The 16,890-nt window shown below is 42.4% G+C and overlaps 5 protein-coding genes across 5 annotated transcripts in view; all 5 read right to left on the bottom strand.

Annotated features, from left to right (window-relative positions):
- The window catches only part of LOC129089894 (protocadherin gamma-C5-like), a 211,440-nt gene that overhangs the window by 99,084 nt on the left and 95,466 nt on the right, over positions 1 to 16,890 (bottom strand). The gene's annotated exons all lie outside the window — the stretch shown is intronic.
- On the bottom strand, positions 774 to 3,191 carry LOC129089899 (protocadherin gamma-A2-like). Its single transcript, XM_054597314.1, has one exon. The coding sequence runs from the start codon at positions 3,189 to 3,191 to the stop codon at positions 774 to 776; it is 2,418 nt and encodes an 805-aa protein (XP_054453289.1).
- Positions 4,039 to 6,408, bottom strand: LOC129090495 (protocadherin beta-16-like). Its single transcript, XM_054598145.1, has 2 exons — positions 6,124 to 6,408; positions 4,039 to 4,836 (listed from the first exon to the last, which is right to left on the bottom strand). Exons 1-2 carry the CDS (start codon positions 6,406 to 6,408, stop codon positions 4,039 to 4,041), a joined length of 1,083 nt encoding a protein of 360 aa, XP_054454120.1.
- On the bottom strand, positions 7,545 to 10,001 carry LOC129090494 (protocadherin gamma-A7-like). Its single transcript, XM_054598144.1, has 2 exons — positions 9,635 to 10,001; positions 7,545 to 8,347 (listed from the first exon to the last, which is right to left on the bottom strand). The coding sequence occupies exons 1-2, from the start codon at positions 9,999 to 10,001 to the stop codon at positions 7,545 to 7,547; spliced, it is 1,170 nt and encodes a 389-aa protein (XP_054454119.1).
- LOC129090493 (protocadherin-16) lies at positions 10,601 to 16,416 on the bottom strand (the record flags this gene model as incomplete). The annotated part of the gene is made up of 2 exons (XM_054598143.1): positions 10,601 to 13,014; positions 13,941 to 16,416. Coding segments are annotated over 2 exons (4,890 nt in total), but the record flags the coding sequence as incomplete, so codon positions are not given.

Below are 16,890 nucleotides of genomic sequence, written 5' to 3'. Positions count from 1 at the left end.
CACACACACACACAAACACACACACACACACACACACACACACACACACACACACGCACACACACGCACACGCACACACGATATATTGAAACTCGTTCGGTCAACACCGCTATTTTAAAGCTGTGATATCATATTTCCTCCAAAGGCTTTTCTATCACTTAAGTTATCCGGAAATCATAATTATCGAACTCAGTCTTTGTACGAGTCATTCATTATATTATCACCGTTAAATCAGCTTAAAACATATGCCTCCCAGTGCCACATACAAAATCATTTAAAGTGTGTCTTCAATCGTAGAATCAGATTGGAAACGTAAAAAAAAGCGGTAAGGGGTTGATCATTTACATTTGCAGCATTGAATCACCAATTATAACCTAAAAATAACAGACAATGTTTCACATGACAATGGAGCGCTGTCCATGGTGCTGAATGAAAACAAAAAATCTGTAATTCCTCAAAGTCTTGAAAAATGTTGAAATGAAAACGAGCGAAAAAACACAATTTCCTGTGTACAAGTAAAACGGCTCCTGAAAGACAGATGTGTACACACAAGCTTGGTTAAAGTACCACTATCAAAATGCTCAAGAAATGCCACTTGCAATTTACTAAACTTCAAAGATAATAGGGATGATTTCGCTCTTTTGAAAACAAGTTGGATAAAATGTTGACCGATACATTGTCTGAGGACTTCTGCTATTAGTCGCGATTGCTCAACCCTAAAAGACCATTTGGTCGAGTAAAAAACTAAGTTATTCAAAGAGTTGAATTATTATCTATGGGAAACTAACCTCTAGAGGAGAGTCTGGTTCATCCAGGATGCTCCTTTCACTCTGTATCCGCTGCATCGTCCCTGTAGAACTGGGGTCCATTATCAGCACGTTCTGACTACCGGCTCCGCCGAACTTACAGTCACTCTTTCTGGAGTCAGTCGTCCTGCACACCTCGTAGTTGTACACGTGTTGGAGAGTCCCTGTCCCCAAAGTGTCTGAGTAACGTGGTGGATAATACGGAATCACAGGGAGATTGGAGTGATACATGACGCGAGACTGTCTCCACCTGTAGATCTTCACTGATATAATAACCACTAAACACGTGATGAAGAGGAAGGAAACTACAGCCAAAGCCAACACTAAGTAGAAAGTCAGGTTGTCATTGTACTCCTTGTCTTGTGTAAAGTCAGTGAACTCAGACAGCACTTCAGGGAAGCTGTCCGCCACCGCCACGTTAACAATGACTGTAGCTGAACGAGAGGGCTGCCCGTTGTCCTCCACTATAACAGTCAGTCTTTGTTTCACAGCATCTTTATCAGTGACTTGGCGGATAGTTCTTATTTCTCCATTCTGTAAGCCCACTTCAAACAGCGCCCTGTCTGTGGCTTTCTGCAGTTTATAGGAGAGCCAGGCATTCTGTCCAGAGTCCACATCAACAGCCACCACTTTAGTGACCAGATAGCCCACATCTGCTGAACGAGGCACCATCTCAGCCACCAGAGAGCCACCAGTCTGGACTGGGTACAGAACCTGAGGAGGGTTGTCGTTCTGGTCCTGGATCATTACTTTCACAGTCACATTGCTACTGAGTGGAGGGGAGCCTCCATCCTGCGCTTTGACGCGGAAGTGGAAATCTTTGATCTGCTCGTAGTCAAAAGAGCGCACTGCATGGATGACTCCACTATCAGCACTAACGGACACATATGAGGAGACTGGCACTCCGTTAACAGAGGAGTCCTCCAGTATGTAAGAAACACGGGCATTCTGGTTCCAGTCAGCGTCTCTGGCTTTCACTGTGAATATAGAGAGACCTGGTGTGTTGTTTTCTACAATGTAGGCCTCATATGAGCTCCTCTCAAAGACAGGCGCGTTATCATTCACATCAGAGATCTGCAAGGTGAGAGTGACGCTGCTGGAGAGGGAGGGCTCTCCCTCATCAGAGCAGGTCACCGTTATATTATACTGAGAGACTGTCTCTCTGTCTAATTCACTGTCGGTTACTAGAGTAAAGAAATTATTGGACGTTGACGTAATCGTAAAATGAACAATTTCATTTAAAACGCAGTGGACTTTTCCATTTTCATCGGAATCTGGATCCTGAACGTTCATCATTGTCAGAACTGTGCCTGGCTTAACATCCTCAGATATACTGGATGACGTTGACATAATATTAATAGCTGGTGGGTTATCGTTTGTGTCCAACACCTCAATAATAACTTTACATACATCTGAGTTACCACCTTTATCTGATGCTTGGACGTCTATCTCATAATGCGTAAATTTCTCATAATCAAGCCGTCCCATTAACGTAACAACGCCATTTTCTTTATCAACATAAAACAGTTCAAGTGCGCCCTCTGGAACATTAGAAATTGAATATTGTATGTGCCCATGCGGACCTTCATCTGCATCAGATGCGCTGACCGTGGTTAGAACAGCTCCTTTCAACGCGTTTTCTTTTACGCTAGTCTTATACTCTGCTTGAATACAAACAGGTGCATTATCATTTGCGTCCAGGACAGTAATGGCAATTTGCATCGTTCCAGAGAGCTGCGGGTCGCCACCATCTGAAGCAGTCAATACTAAAGACAGCCGCTCCTGTTTCTCTCGGTCAAGATGCTTCTTTAAAACCATCTCAACATTTCGACTGCTGCCAATTCTATAAGGGTTTAACGTGAATGTGTCGCTCGAAGTGAGTGAATAACCCCGGAGCCCATTGATACCCACATCGACGTCAACAGCCTTTTCTAAGACAAATTTGGATCCAATTTGAGCTATTTCACTAATTTCGAATTTAATTTCATTGTTTTTAAAACCGGGAGAGTTATCGTTAATATCAGTGATCTCGACAGTGATGCTGTAAAATTGCATAGGATTCTCCAGAATTATTTGAAAAGCAAGAGCACAGGGCGTCGTCTGTCCACAGAGCGCCTCTCTGTCTATCCGTTCTTTGATTACAAGGACTCCCCTTTCTTTATTCAGCTCGATGTATTCTGTACCTTCTCCTGTATATATACGAGCTTTCCCTGATTTCAGACGCTTCACATCTAAACCTAAATCTTGTGCTATGTTACCGACCAAAGATCCTTTCGGCATTTCCTCAGGAATAGAGTAGCTAACCTGCCCGAAAACCGAGCTGAGAGCCAGAACAGAGATTAACAGCAGTAGTCCTACTTCCCGTGTCATTGTTCTGTCCGACATTTTCCAGTCCTCAAAAAAATATATCAAAAACGATATCCACTGAGAGTATTTCAGACACAAATGTCAGTAAAATAATCCAGAATCACCACTGCCAACAATGCTGAAAACACGCCTGGTATCTCCGTGTTCGATCATCTCCCTCTTCTATAACGTGCCCTTAATTTGTTTTTGTCTCTCTATCCCTGTAACATTTCGAGATGATGGGGGAGGTACTGCTGCATGAGCTCTGAAATCTCAGCAGCCTGGTCAACAGCGTCCCCGTGAGTTGGAAGCACTGATTTACACATACAATCCGGATTTTAAGGGGTTAACCAACATATGTTTTCAAATACGTTAATTACTAACAAAAGTATGAATACATTCCTGTGCACATCAGCAAAATATCTCTCTCTCACACACACACACACACACACACACACACACACACACACACACACACACACACACACACACACACACACACACACACACACACACACACACACACACACACACACACAGTCAGCTATATGAACACACCACAGAACATACAAGAAATGGGAAGATACAAAATATGCAGTGCCCTGAATGTTCTCTATCCATGGTACTGACAGGCACTGAAAATGACTGAGGCGAAAGGAATGCAGCACGTTTAACTCATAGATTTTAATTCTCTTGAAGTTGATTTAGCATTATGGTATATATATACAAAATGTCACTCTAGTTTCAATTAAAGTAAAATAATAAATGCTCAGATAACTAATGTGAAATCATGAACAACTAAGGCATTTGAATACTTATCTGGTTACTGGGTTTGGATTAAAAACAAATATTTATCAAAAATAACACTGAATTGCAGATTAGAACTTTATAAAAAGACAAAGCCAACCTCTAAAGGAGAGTCTGGTTCGTCCAGGATGCTCCTTTCACTCTGTATCCGCTGCATCGTCCCTGTAGAACTGGGGTCCATTATCAGCACGTTCTGACTACCGGCTCCGCCGAACTTACAGTCACTCTTTCTGGAGTCAGTCGTCCTGCACACCTCGTAGTTGTACACGTGTTGGAGAGTCCCTGTCCCCAAAGTGTCTGAGTAACGTGGTGGATAATACGGAATCACAGGGAGATTGGAGTGATACATGACGCGAGACTGTCTCCATCTGTAGATCTTCACTGATATAATAACCACTAAACACGTGATGAAGAGGAAGGAAACTACAGCCAAAGCCAACACTAAGTAGAAAGTCAGGTTGTCATTGTACTCCTTGTCTTGTGTAAAGTCAGTGAACTCAGACAGCACTTCAGGGAAGCTGTCCGCCACCGCCACGTTAACAATGACTGTAGCTGAACGAGAGGGCTGCCCGTTGTCCTCCACTATAACAGTCAGTCTTTGTTTCACAGCATCTTTATCAGTGACTTGGCGGATAGTTCTTATTTCTCCATTCTGTAAGCCCACTTCAAACAGCGCCCTGTCTGTGGCTTTCTGCAGTCTATAGGAGAGCCAGGCATTCTGTCCAGAGTCCACATCAACAGCCACCACTTTAGTGACCAGATAGCCCACATCTGCTGAACGAGGCACCATCTCAGCCACCAGAGAGCCACCAGTCTGGACTGGGTACAGAACCTGAGGAGGGTTGTCGTTCTGGTCCTGGATCAGTATGGTTACAGTCACATTGCTACTGAGTGGAGGGGAGCCTCCATCCTGCGCTTTGACAGTGAATACAAGCTGCTTGATCTGCTCATAATCAAGTGAGCGCACTGCATGAAGAACCCCTGTTTCAGAGTTTATGGATACATAAGAAGAAACTGGGCCGCCACTGACCTGTGTGTCCTCTAAAAAGTATGAAATTCTTGCATTTTGATTCCAGTCAGAATCTCTTGCGCTCACACCAAATATTGGCACACCAGGGACATTGTTTTCAATGATAAAGGCAGAATAATTCGGTTTAGTAAATAGCGGGGCATTATCGTTAACATCAGAAATCTTTAGGTGTACGGTTGTTTTAGTAGAAAGAGGGGGTGACCCTGAATCGGTTGCAGTTATGGTTATGTTGTATTCTGATTTTGTTTCACGATCAAAAGGTACGTTTGAGAGCAAATTGTAATAATTAGTCAAAGAAGACTGGATTTTAAAGGGAAGATAAGAATCTATTGAGCACGTTATCTGACCGTTTCTTTCAGAGTCTGCATCTTTAACATTAAACACAGCTATAGTCGTGCCTGGAGGGACATCCTCTGAAATCAAGCTGGAGTATGACATCATATTTATAACTGGAGCATTATCATTAATGTCAGTGACCTCAATCACAACTTTAGTAGCGTCACTTAGGCCTCCATGATCCTTGGCGATCACTCTTATTTCGTATTTTTTGTCTTTTTCGAAATCAATATTTTCAGCAACAGTTATTTTGCCAGATAAACTGTCAATTTCAAATTTTTCGCCAGAATTTCCCTTTACATTAGAAAAAGTATATGTGACCAAGCCATTAGACCCACTGTCGACATCCGAGGCATTCACAGTAGTTATATAGGTGCCTATGGGTGCATTTTCTGTCACAGTAGCAGTGTAAAGTGATTGATTAAATACAGGAGGATTATCATTGGCATCAAGAACAGTGATCTCTACATTTACTGTACCAGATCGCTGTGGAGTTCCTCCGTCTACTGCAATCAGCTTTAGAGAGAGGTGTGGATTTAACTCTCTGTCCAGTGGCTTCTGTAAAATCATTACAGCGAATCTGACTCCGTCCGCGTTGGAGTGTTGTTTCAAAACGAAATTTTCATTAGGGGATAAAACATATTTTTGCAAGCTGTGAATTCCTGCATCGGGGTCATAGGCGCTTTCTAAATCAAAATTAGATCCTACTGTTGCAGATTCACTGATTTCTAGATTAATAACATTATTTTTGAAAGTTGGCGCATGGTCATTTACGTCTAATATTTCGACTGTCACCCTGTGCAGTTCAATTGGATTTTCCAAAATAATTTCGAAGCTGAAGCTGCATGGTGTAACGTCTCCACAGAGCTCTTCTCGGTCGATTCTCTCATTCACGACTAGAATCCCTTTGTCTGTTTTTAGCTCGGTGTACTGATTGTTTTCTCCGGTCACGATACGGGCCCGCCCAGAACGGAGCCTCCTCAGATCCAAACCCAGGTCCTGAGCTACATTGCCGATAAGAGAACCTTTCTTCATCTCCTCCGGTATTGAGTAGCGGATTTGACCATTGATAGTGGAAATCATTGAGACAAAAATGAACAGTTGCCTTGTAAGTGTCCAACACAACGGCCATTTCCCGCATCGGTGCTGGCGTATCCCCATGTCGTTAAGAGTAAAATCCAAAATGTATCAACAACGTATAATCCACGGCCACCCAAGTAGACGCGATCTACACTTCAGTTCAAACGGGCTGCATTTCTTTGGAGCAAAATTGTTCGATTATGATCAAACAATAAATGCCGTCTCAAAGCGAATGTATTTCCGCCGAACGCCTCCGTGTATGAAAGACAGTTTCTCCCTCGCCTCTTTCTCTCCTCCTCTCTCCTCACAGTCCGAACAACACTACACACTCTGTTTCACTGATCAACAGCGTCCCTTAGAGTTCAAACGGAGGAAAGAACCAGGCAAACAGTATGTAGATTTAAAAAAAAAAAAAAAAAAAAAAAAAAATCTATGCAATCTGTCCGAGAAATAAAAAAAATGCTGCAATGACAAACATAATATATGAAACAAGGCAACCCAGGATGTGATATAAAATGATTCACTGCACTTACAATGAAACCACAAAAAGAAAACCAGAGATTATGAGCAGTGTTAAGAAACCATTTACATTATGAAGAACTGTCCAACACTGCAGTGCTGAACGTAAGAATAACGGTTAAAGGTTAAAGTTCAGGCTATAGTTAGAGTCGTAAATAAAAGGCTTAAAGAGGGAAGGTACAATGTACAATGAGTATTTAATAATACACAAAGTTGTAGAGGAGAATTAGAAAAGCATATCAGCAGCTTTCAATTAAGTAATAGCAATGTGAGAAGTTTTTTTTTCATATCCGAAGCGAAGGTCAAAGGTTATCATATGCTGGAAGGCCCCTCTAGTCTTTTTTTTTAATATATTTTCGATATTTCTATATGGAGATAACATTACTAACTGCGTTAAATAGTGTATCAGCACATCATCGTTTCAGAACGTTATAATGGATCACATAGGAACGTGTTATTATGTTTTTTTAAGTTATTAGTATTAATACCGAAACAAGCAATTAAATATTGAGGTGCTGTCCGTGGTGCTGAAATGAATGAAACAAGCTTTATCTATAAACTACAAACTTTAACCAGCAATTGCAATTTCAGTTAATCTTAGAGACGACATATCTGAAGGACTAAACACGTAAAGGATTGTGCCTCACCTCTAGAGGAGAGTCTGGTTCATCCAGGATGCTCCTTTCACTCTGTATCCGCTGCATCGTTCCTGTAGAACTGGGGTCCATTATCAGCACATTCTGACTACCGGCTTGGCCAAACTTACAGTCACTCTTTCTGGAGTCAGTCGTCCTGCACACCTCGTAGTTGTACACGTGTTGGAGAGTCCCTGTCCCCAAAGTGTCTGAGTAACGTGGTGGATAATACGGAATCACAGGGAGATTGGAGTGATACATGACGCGAGACTGTCTCCATCTGTAGATCTTCACTGATATAATAACCACTAAACACGTGATGAAGAGGAAGGAAACTACAGCCAAAGCCAGCACTAAGTAGAAAGTCAGGTTGTCATTGTACTCCTTGTCTTGTGTAAAGTCAGTGAACTCAGACAGCACTTCAGGGAAGCTGTCCGCCACCGCCACGTTAACAATGACTGTAGCTGAACGAGAGGGCTGCCCGTTGTCCTCCACTATAACAGTCAGTCTTTGTTTCACAGCATCTTTATCAGTGACTTGGCGGATAGTTCTTATTTCTCCATTCTGTAAGCCCACTTCAAACAGCGCCCTGTCTGTGGCTTTCTGCAGTTTATAGGAGAGCCAGGCATTCTGTCCAGAGTCCACATCAACAGCCACCACTTTAGTGACCAGATAGCCCACATCTGCTGAACGAGGCACCATCTCAGCCACCAGAGAGCCACCAGTCTGGACTGGGTACAGAACCTGAGGAGGGTTGTCGTTCTGGTCCTGGATCATTAGTTTGACAGTCACATTGCTACTGAGTGGAGGGGAGCCTCCATCTTGTGCCTTTATTACCAGCTTAAGTTGTTTAATCTGTTCATAATCAAACGACCTAACTGCATGGATAGCTCCGGTTTCAGTATTTATGGAGACGTAAGAAGAGGTTGGACTGCCATTGATCTGTGTTTCTTCGAGAAAGTACGATATTCTAGCGTTTTGATTCCAGTCAACGTCCACTGCCTTGACGGAAAATATGGACACCCCAGGGGAATTGTTTTCTGTAACGTGAGCAATGTAGCTAATTTGATCAAATACTGGGGAATTGTCATTTACATCAGAGATTCTCAAACGCAATGTTGTTGTGCTTGACAATGATGGCGATCCAGAATCGGTTGCCCTGATTGTTATGTTATATTCCGGTACAACTTCTCTATCAAAAGCTGAGTCCGTTACTAATGCATAGTAATTAGTTAATGTTGATTTTATTTTAAATGGGATGCTACTGTCTGTTGTACAAATAATTTGGCCATTATGCTCCGAGTCTGCGTCAATCACATTAATAATTGCCACTGTGGTGCCCGAGGGAGAATCCTCCGCTACGGGGCTGGAGAATGACATCACATTTATGCCAGGTGCATTATCGTTGACGTCAACAATCTCAATTAACACCTTACTTGAATCTGTCAGACCTCCTTGGTCCATCGCTTCAATCATTATTTCATATTTCTTATCTTTTTCATAATCCACTTGCCCTAAAAGTGTTATGGTCCCCGTAATATCGTCCAAATGAAATATGTCAGCCAACTGCTCCTTCATGTTGGAAAATCTATATGTGATAAGACCATTTGATCCACTGTCTGCATCACTTGCATTTACTGTCGTGATATAGGTGCCCTTTAATGCATTTTCAAAGACAGTAGCCCTGTAGAGAGACTGGTTAAAAATGGGAGGATTATCATTAGCATCAAGCACGGTGATATCTATATTTACTGTACCAGATCGAGGGGGAGTTCCACCGTCAGCAGCGATGAGCTTCAATGATATTCGTGGCTCGCTTTCTCTATCTAACGGTTTTTGTAAAATCATCTCGGCATATTTTCGACCATCTGGACTTGAGTGCTGCTTTAAACCAAATATTTCATTAGTAGTTAGTATGTATTTTTGAAGACCGTTACTGCCTACATCTGCGTCTTCAGCACTGGCTAACAGAAAGCGTGATCCCAGTGTTGCAGATTCGCTTATTTCAAATTTAATTTCGTTCTTCCTAAATGTCGGAGAATTGTCATTTATGTCAATTATTTCCACTGTTACACGATGCAACTCCATAGGGTTTTCTAAAATCACCTCAAAGCTGAAGCTGCACGGTGTTACGTCTCCACAAAGCTGCTCTCGGTCTATTCTCTCGTTGACGACTAAAACGCCTTTGTCTGTTTTCAGCTCGGTGTACTGGATGCTTTGTCTTGTCACAATACGGGCACGGCCAGAACGAAGCCTTTGCACATCTAAACCAAGGTCTTGTGCCACGTTACCGATAAGTGACCCCTTTTTCAGCTCCTCGGGAATTGCATATCTGATTTGACCGGACACGATGTGACTGAGACAGCCAAAGAACAGCAGAAACGACCACACTGACCTGCAATTCAAACGCCCTTTTCCGCAAGGAGATTTTCCAAACGCCATTGCACAAATAATAATATGTGATAGCAAAAGCCTGATGTATAAAATCCAGAGAAAAACAAACCCAGATGAATCAAGTAATCCTTTGATTTCAAAATCTTCTCTTCGAATGAAAATGTGGCCGTAGTCCTGCTTGTTAAGCACGGTTTATCTCCTCCTCTATCTAAACGGCAAAATGAGGGCTCTGCCTCCACTAAACCAACTCTGAACACTTGTTTCACTGACCAACAGCGTCCCTCACTGTCCAAAGCACGAATATCAGGATGAATGTAAGAATGATAAAAAAAAAGAAAATAGCACTGGTGTGAGAGAATAACAAGATAACAACGGCAATATTATAATACTTGGAACTGCATTTGACTAATTGTTATAATTGTTAAAGCCGTGAATATGTGAAAACGGATCTAAAACAGTTCTGGTGATCGATAATAATTAATAAATTAAGCAGCAATTCACAAAGGATATTTAAACTCCAGCCAATGGAAAGATCATAAGCTGTGGTTCTGCAAATGCTCATGAGTTACAGTGCACACGTGAGACCAAAGCGCAGTAACTATTTAGTAAGACCAATGAAAAAACACATACATAATAAAATGGGACGATCAATATTTCAAAGGCCTCACCTCTAGAGGAGAGTCTGGTTCATCCAGGATGCTCCTTTCACTCTGTATCCGCTGCATCGTTCCTGTAGAACTGGGGTCCATTATCAGCACGTTCTGACTACCGGCTCCGCCGAACTTACAGTCACTCTTTCTGGAGTCAGTCGTCCTGCACACCTCGTAGTTGTACACGTGTTGGAGAGTCCCTGTCCCCAAAGTGTCTGAGTAACGTGGTGGATAATACGGAATCACAGGGAGATTGGAGTGATACATGACGCGAGACTGTCTCCACCTGTAGATCTTCACTGATATAATAACCACTAAACACGTGATGAAGAGGAAGGAAACTACAGCCAAAGCCAACACTAAGTAGAAAGTCAGGTTGTCATTGTACTCCTTGTCTTGTGTAAAGTCAGTGAACTCAGACAGCACTTCAGGGAAGCTGTCCGCCACCGCCACGTTAACAATGACTGTAGCTGAACGAGAGGGCTGCCCGTTGTCCTCCACTATAACAGTCAGTCTTTGTTTCACAGCATCTTTATCAGTGACTTGGCGGATAGTTCTTATTTCTCCATTCTGTAAGCCCACTTCAAACAGCGCCCTGTCTGTGGCTTTCTGCAGTCTATAGGAGAGCCAGGCATTCTGTCCAGAGTCCACATCAACAGCCACCACTTTAGTGACCAGATAGCCCACATCTGATGAACGAGGCACCATCTCAGCCACCAGAGAGCCACCAGTCTGGACTGGGTACAGAACCTGAGGAGGGTTGTCGTTCTGATCTTGAATATTTATTTTAACGGTGGTATTGCTGCTTAAAGGCGGGGAACCTCCATCCTGTCCTTTTACGAAAATATTTAGAGTTTTAATTTGCTCATAGTCAAATGATCGAACTGCCTGTATAACTCCACTTTCTGCGTTAACAGATATGTAAGCGGATATTGGGTTACCGTTTACCTGAGTATCAATAAGCAGGTAAGACACTCGTGCGTTTTGCCCCGAGTCAGAGTCGTGTGCTTTAACGGAAAAAAATGATAATCCTGGGGCGTTATTCTCCATGACACGAGCTTCATAATAACTCTGTTCAAACATGGGGGCGTTATCATTTACATCTGACACTCGAAGTGTTATTGTCGTGTTAGTCGACAGTGGAGGGCTACCTTCATCCATAGCCGTGAAAGTGATATTGTAATCATGATTACGCTCTCTGTCAAGGACACCGTTTGTTACTAGAGTAAAATAATTCTTTAGAGATGAGTGGATTGCAAACGGGATATTGCCGTTAACTGAGCAGTCTACTTTGCCATTTTTGCCTGAATCTATATCTTTGATGTTTATGATAGCCACAGTAGTTCCGCTGGGAGAATCCTCAGCGATGGCACTAGAAAAGGAGGTTACTGTTATAACAGGTGCGTTGTCGTTCACATCCGTCACCTCAATTATAACATTTGTTGATGTGCTTTGTCCACCTTGGTCTTTTGCTTGCACACCAATCTCATATATTTTATTCTCCTCATAATCAATCAGACCGTTTACAGTTAAATCGCCGCTGTTTTCATCCAGATGAAATAGTTCAGCAACATTACTAGACATGCGATTAAAGTGGTATGTGACACGGCCATTCATCCCTTCATCCGCATCGGTTGCGCTCAAGCTCACCACTAAGGCTCCTTTTGGAACATTTTCCTGAACAGACGCCTTGAAAATCGATTGAGTAAAAACCGGAGCGTTGTCATTTGTGTCTCGGACAGTTACATGGATTTTAAGTGTCCCTGATCTTTGTGGTTCACCACCGTCCAAAGCAGTTAGCGTGAGAAGCATTTTTTCCTCTTTCTCGCGGTCTAACGCAGTAGAAAGATACAACTGAGCATATTTATGACCGTTTGGGCTGGACAGGACCTTAATATTAAAATGTGTTGTTGGCTGTAACGTATAACTGTGTAAAGCGTTGATGCCAACATCCGGGTCGGTGGCACTCTCTTGTAATATTTCGGTTCCTGGGAGAGCAGATTCTAATATGTCTACACGAACTTCTTTCTCATGAAACACGGGTGCATTATCATTAACATCCAACACTTCCACAACAACGCTATGAAGTTGCATTGGATTCATCATAATCATTTCAAAATTTAAGCTGCAGGGCGCGGACTGGCCGCAGAGCTGCTCTCTATCTATTCTTTCTCCCACGACAAGAATCCCTTTGTCTGCATCCAGCCTAATAAACTCGCTGCTATCGCCGCTAACAATTCGGGCACCGCCCGTCATCAGTCTCTTAGCGTCGATGCCTAAATCTTCGGCCACATTTCCTACAAAGGACCCCCTTCTCATCTCCTCCGGTACAGAGTAACGGATCTGACTGACTGTCGCATCAATGAGAAAAACAAGGATGAAGGCCCTTACTTGCCATTTAACCGTGGCGTCTCTGTTGATAAATGGCATATTCCAAAAGCAATCCAACAAACTCCACATAAAAATATGTTGCAAACAGCCGGTCTATGACCCCGTATCGTCCTTCTGTTCATAGGTTTATAATCCGCAGTGTGACAACGTATACACGAGAAGCATATAAAAATCACTGGTGAAAATAAAGACCGAATGCCCTGCTCTCCGCGGCACACTAACACAAGTACTGGAGGTGTAGCTGCATTTTAAAAGCCTCACATGTTTTTTAAAGACCAACAGCGGCCCTTAGAGTCGGATATGAAGATAACAAGTGATGTCACTATAACAAGTGACATCACTGTGTGTTTACAAATTTGAAGGCAAATATCTTCATATCTATAGTATAGACAGAGAAACAATCTTTGAATAGCAGTTGAGTGTGTATGAGCCAGCTAACGTTGTATGTTATTAGAAGTTATATTTAATCAAACGTGAGCATGTATGTGTTAGATTCAAATTGAGATATGCTAGATGTAACTTATAAGGGTTTTAAATGACAAGTGCAAATAAAGTGGAAGAGGAGAATGCATTCAGCCACACAACATGTTCAGCAGAATCACTTATGACATACTATTAAATTTGTTGTCTCCCTCTCTGACAAAAAAAAGGAGGGAAAAAAAGGACAGATATTTTTTAATTACAACCGACCCAAAACACTCAATACAGTAAAAACAACTTTAGAGGTTGGTAAGATGTATCAGCATAGACTTTTTAGGGTGTGCATTTCACTCCATGACTCTTTCTCGATTCAATAACTCAACTGAGAGGAGCTGTCCATCACTACTGGTGCTGAAAATGCCCTCTGAGCATGCAGTGAGACAAGTCGTGAAGCCAGGTAATATCTATAAAAAATCAAGGTAAGTGTAGCTTGGCGATGTGTTTAAAGAATATTAGATGCAATAACCCACCTCTAGAGGAGAGTCTGGTTCATCCAGGATGCTCCTTTCACTCTGTATCCGCTGCATCGTTCCTGTAGAACTGGGGTCCATTATCAGCACGTTCTGACTACCGGCTCCGCCGAACTTACAGTCACTCTTTCTGGAGTCAGTCGTCCTGCACACCTCGTAGTTGTACACGTGTTGGAGAGTCCCTGTCCCCAAAGTGTCTGAGTAACGTGGTGGATAATACGGAATCACAGGGAGATTGGAGTGATACATGACGCGAGACTGTCTCCATCTGTAGATCTTCACTGATATAATAACCACTAAACACGTGATGAAGAGGAAGGAAACTACAGCCAAAGCCAACACTAAGTAGAAAGTCAGGTTGTCATTGTACTCCTTGTCTTGTGTAAAGTCAGTGAACTCAGACAGCACTTCAGGGAAGCTGTCCGCCACCGCCACGTTAACAATGACTGTAGCTGAACGAGAGGGCTGCCCGTTGTCCTCCACTATAACAGTCAGTCTTTGTTTCACAGCATCTTTATCAGTGACTTGGCGGATAGTTCTTATTTCTCCATTCTGTAAGCCCACTTCAAACAGCGCCCTGTCTGTGGCTTTCTGCAGTCTATAGGAGAGCCAGGCATTCTGTCCAGAGTCCACATCAACAGCCACCACTTTAGTGACCAGATAGCCCACATCTGATGAACGAGGCACCATCTCAGCCACCAGAGAGCCACCAGTCTGGACTGGGTACAGAACCTGAGGAGGGTTGTCGTTCTGGTCCTGGACTATTATTTTAACTGTAGCCACCGAACTCAGAGGAGGGGAACCAGCATCACGAGCAGTTACGTTAAATTCAAACCACTTGATTTGCTCATAATCAAACGACCTCACTGCGTGAATGACACCACTTTCTGCATTTACTGACACTAACGAAGACACAGCTGCCCCATTTATCTCTTTCTCCTCCAGGAAGTAAGAAACCCGCGCGTTTTGGCCCCAGTCTGCATCAGTAGCACTGAGAGTGAACACAGAAAACCCAGGAGAGTTGTTCTCTGGTACAGTCTTGCTATATTCTGATTGGTCAAATTTGGGAGGGTTGTCATTTACGTCAGACACTTTTACATTGATATGTTTAGTGCTTGTTAGAGGCGGGGAGCCTTGGTCAGAGACGGTTATGGTGACATTATACTCAGGAATACTCTCTCTGTCTAAGAAGTTATCTGTTACGATAGTATAATATCCTGTTAATGAAGACTCGATTTTGAAAGGCATGTCAGAGTTAATGGAGCACTTGACAACACCGTTACCATCAGAGTCTTCATCATCAACGTTAATAACAGCTATAGTTGTGCCTGGAGGAGAATCCTCTGAAATGGAGTTAGAAAATGACATTAGTTGTATAGTAGGGATGTTGTCATTCTCGTCAATTATCTGAATTATAACGTTGCATGTATCTGAATATCCTCCTTGGTCACTAGCCTGAACATCCAATTGATATGTTTTAGATTTTTCAAAATCTAGTTTACCTGCAACTTTAATCTCCCCAGTTTTAACATTTACTTCAAAAAGTTGCTTTGCTTCTCTGGCGACATGGGCTAAAGAAAATGTTACTTCTCCATTGACTCCTTTATCTGCGTCATTTGCACTCACAGTGGTTACCACCGTTCCTTCTGGGGAATTCTCCTTAACATCTGCTTTATAAACAGGCTGACTACACACTGGCACATTGTCGTTAGCATCTAGCACAGTGATGTGAATACGTACTGTCCCTGATCTGTGTGGTTCCCCTCCATCTGACGCAATCAACACGAGTGTGTGAGTCTCCTCTTTCTCTCGGTCCAACGGGTTTTGCAAAACCATCTCGATCAATGTTCCCCCATGAGACCGACTCTGTACTTCCAATTTGAAATGATCAGAGGGTTTAAGCATGTATTTTTGAATGTCGTTAATTCCTACATCGGGGTCGTCTGCACTCATCAGAGAGAAGCGAGTACCTAATGCAGCATTTTCAACAATTTTCAAGCTGATTTCATCCTTTGGGAAGGACGGGCTGTTATCGTTTATGTCTATTACCTCCACGGTTACTCGATAAAGCTGGATTGGATTTTCTAAAATGACCTCGAAACTGAAGCTACAGGGCGTCGTCTTTCCACACAGCTCTTCTCGGTCGATTCGCTCTTTAATCACAAGGGTGCCTTTGTCTCGGTTTAAATCAACGTACTGTCGGCTTCCTTTCGTAATAATACGAGCTTTACCTGATATGAGCCTCGCCAAATCCAAACCTAAATCTCTAGCGATGTTTCCAACAAAAGAGCCCTCTGCCTGCTCCTCCGGTACAGAATACCGAGCCTGTCCAGTCACTGAGCTCAGCTTAAAAAGACAAAGAATGACAAACAGCGCTTGTCCTCGGCCTCTGAGATCGGTTATCCACATACGAGCCATCATGAATCCAAAGGCACAGACACGGTAATCCCTTTCGATGCAAAACTGATGTAGTTAAATCCTCAATGAAAAAAGGTAACGGTATCTTCAGCGTTTAAAGTCCACGAGAAATGCAACATTTTAAACAACCAGGAGCTAGACCGTCTTCTCTGTAAGCAGAGAAACACTGAAGGGAATGAAAGGGGTGGACCGCTGCACTGCTTTGACTGTTAGTCAGTGATGTATCAACAGCGGCGCTCAGAGCCGATCCACGGTAATGTAGGTCCAGTGTACAATATTAGTGAACCTTCAAATGTTGTTTTCAAAGCATAAAGGTAAATATTGATGTCTTTAATATTATGGCTGATTATTTGAATAATAACAATCATTTCATGTAATACATCTTGCAGGTTATTTTATATTTGATTACATGAGAAACTTGCCGAAACGGATGTGTTCATATTTATTTTGATTATTATTATTATTATTATTATTATTATTATTATTATTATTATTATTATCATTATGATTATTATTATTAATTCTATT

Source organism: Anoplopoma fimbria, chromosome 4, assembly GCF_027596085.1.
Source record: "Anoplopoma fimbria isolate UVic2021 breed Golden Eagle Sablefish chromosome 4, Afim_UVic_2022, whole genome shotgun sequence".
Classification (NCBI taxonomy): Eukaryota; Metazoa; Chordata; class Actinopteri; order Perciformes; family Anoplopomatidae; genus Anoplopoma; species Anoplopoma fimbria.
Note: the sequence above shows the minus strand (reverse complement) of the source record. Positions and strands in the feature narration are given on the sequence as shown.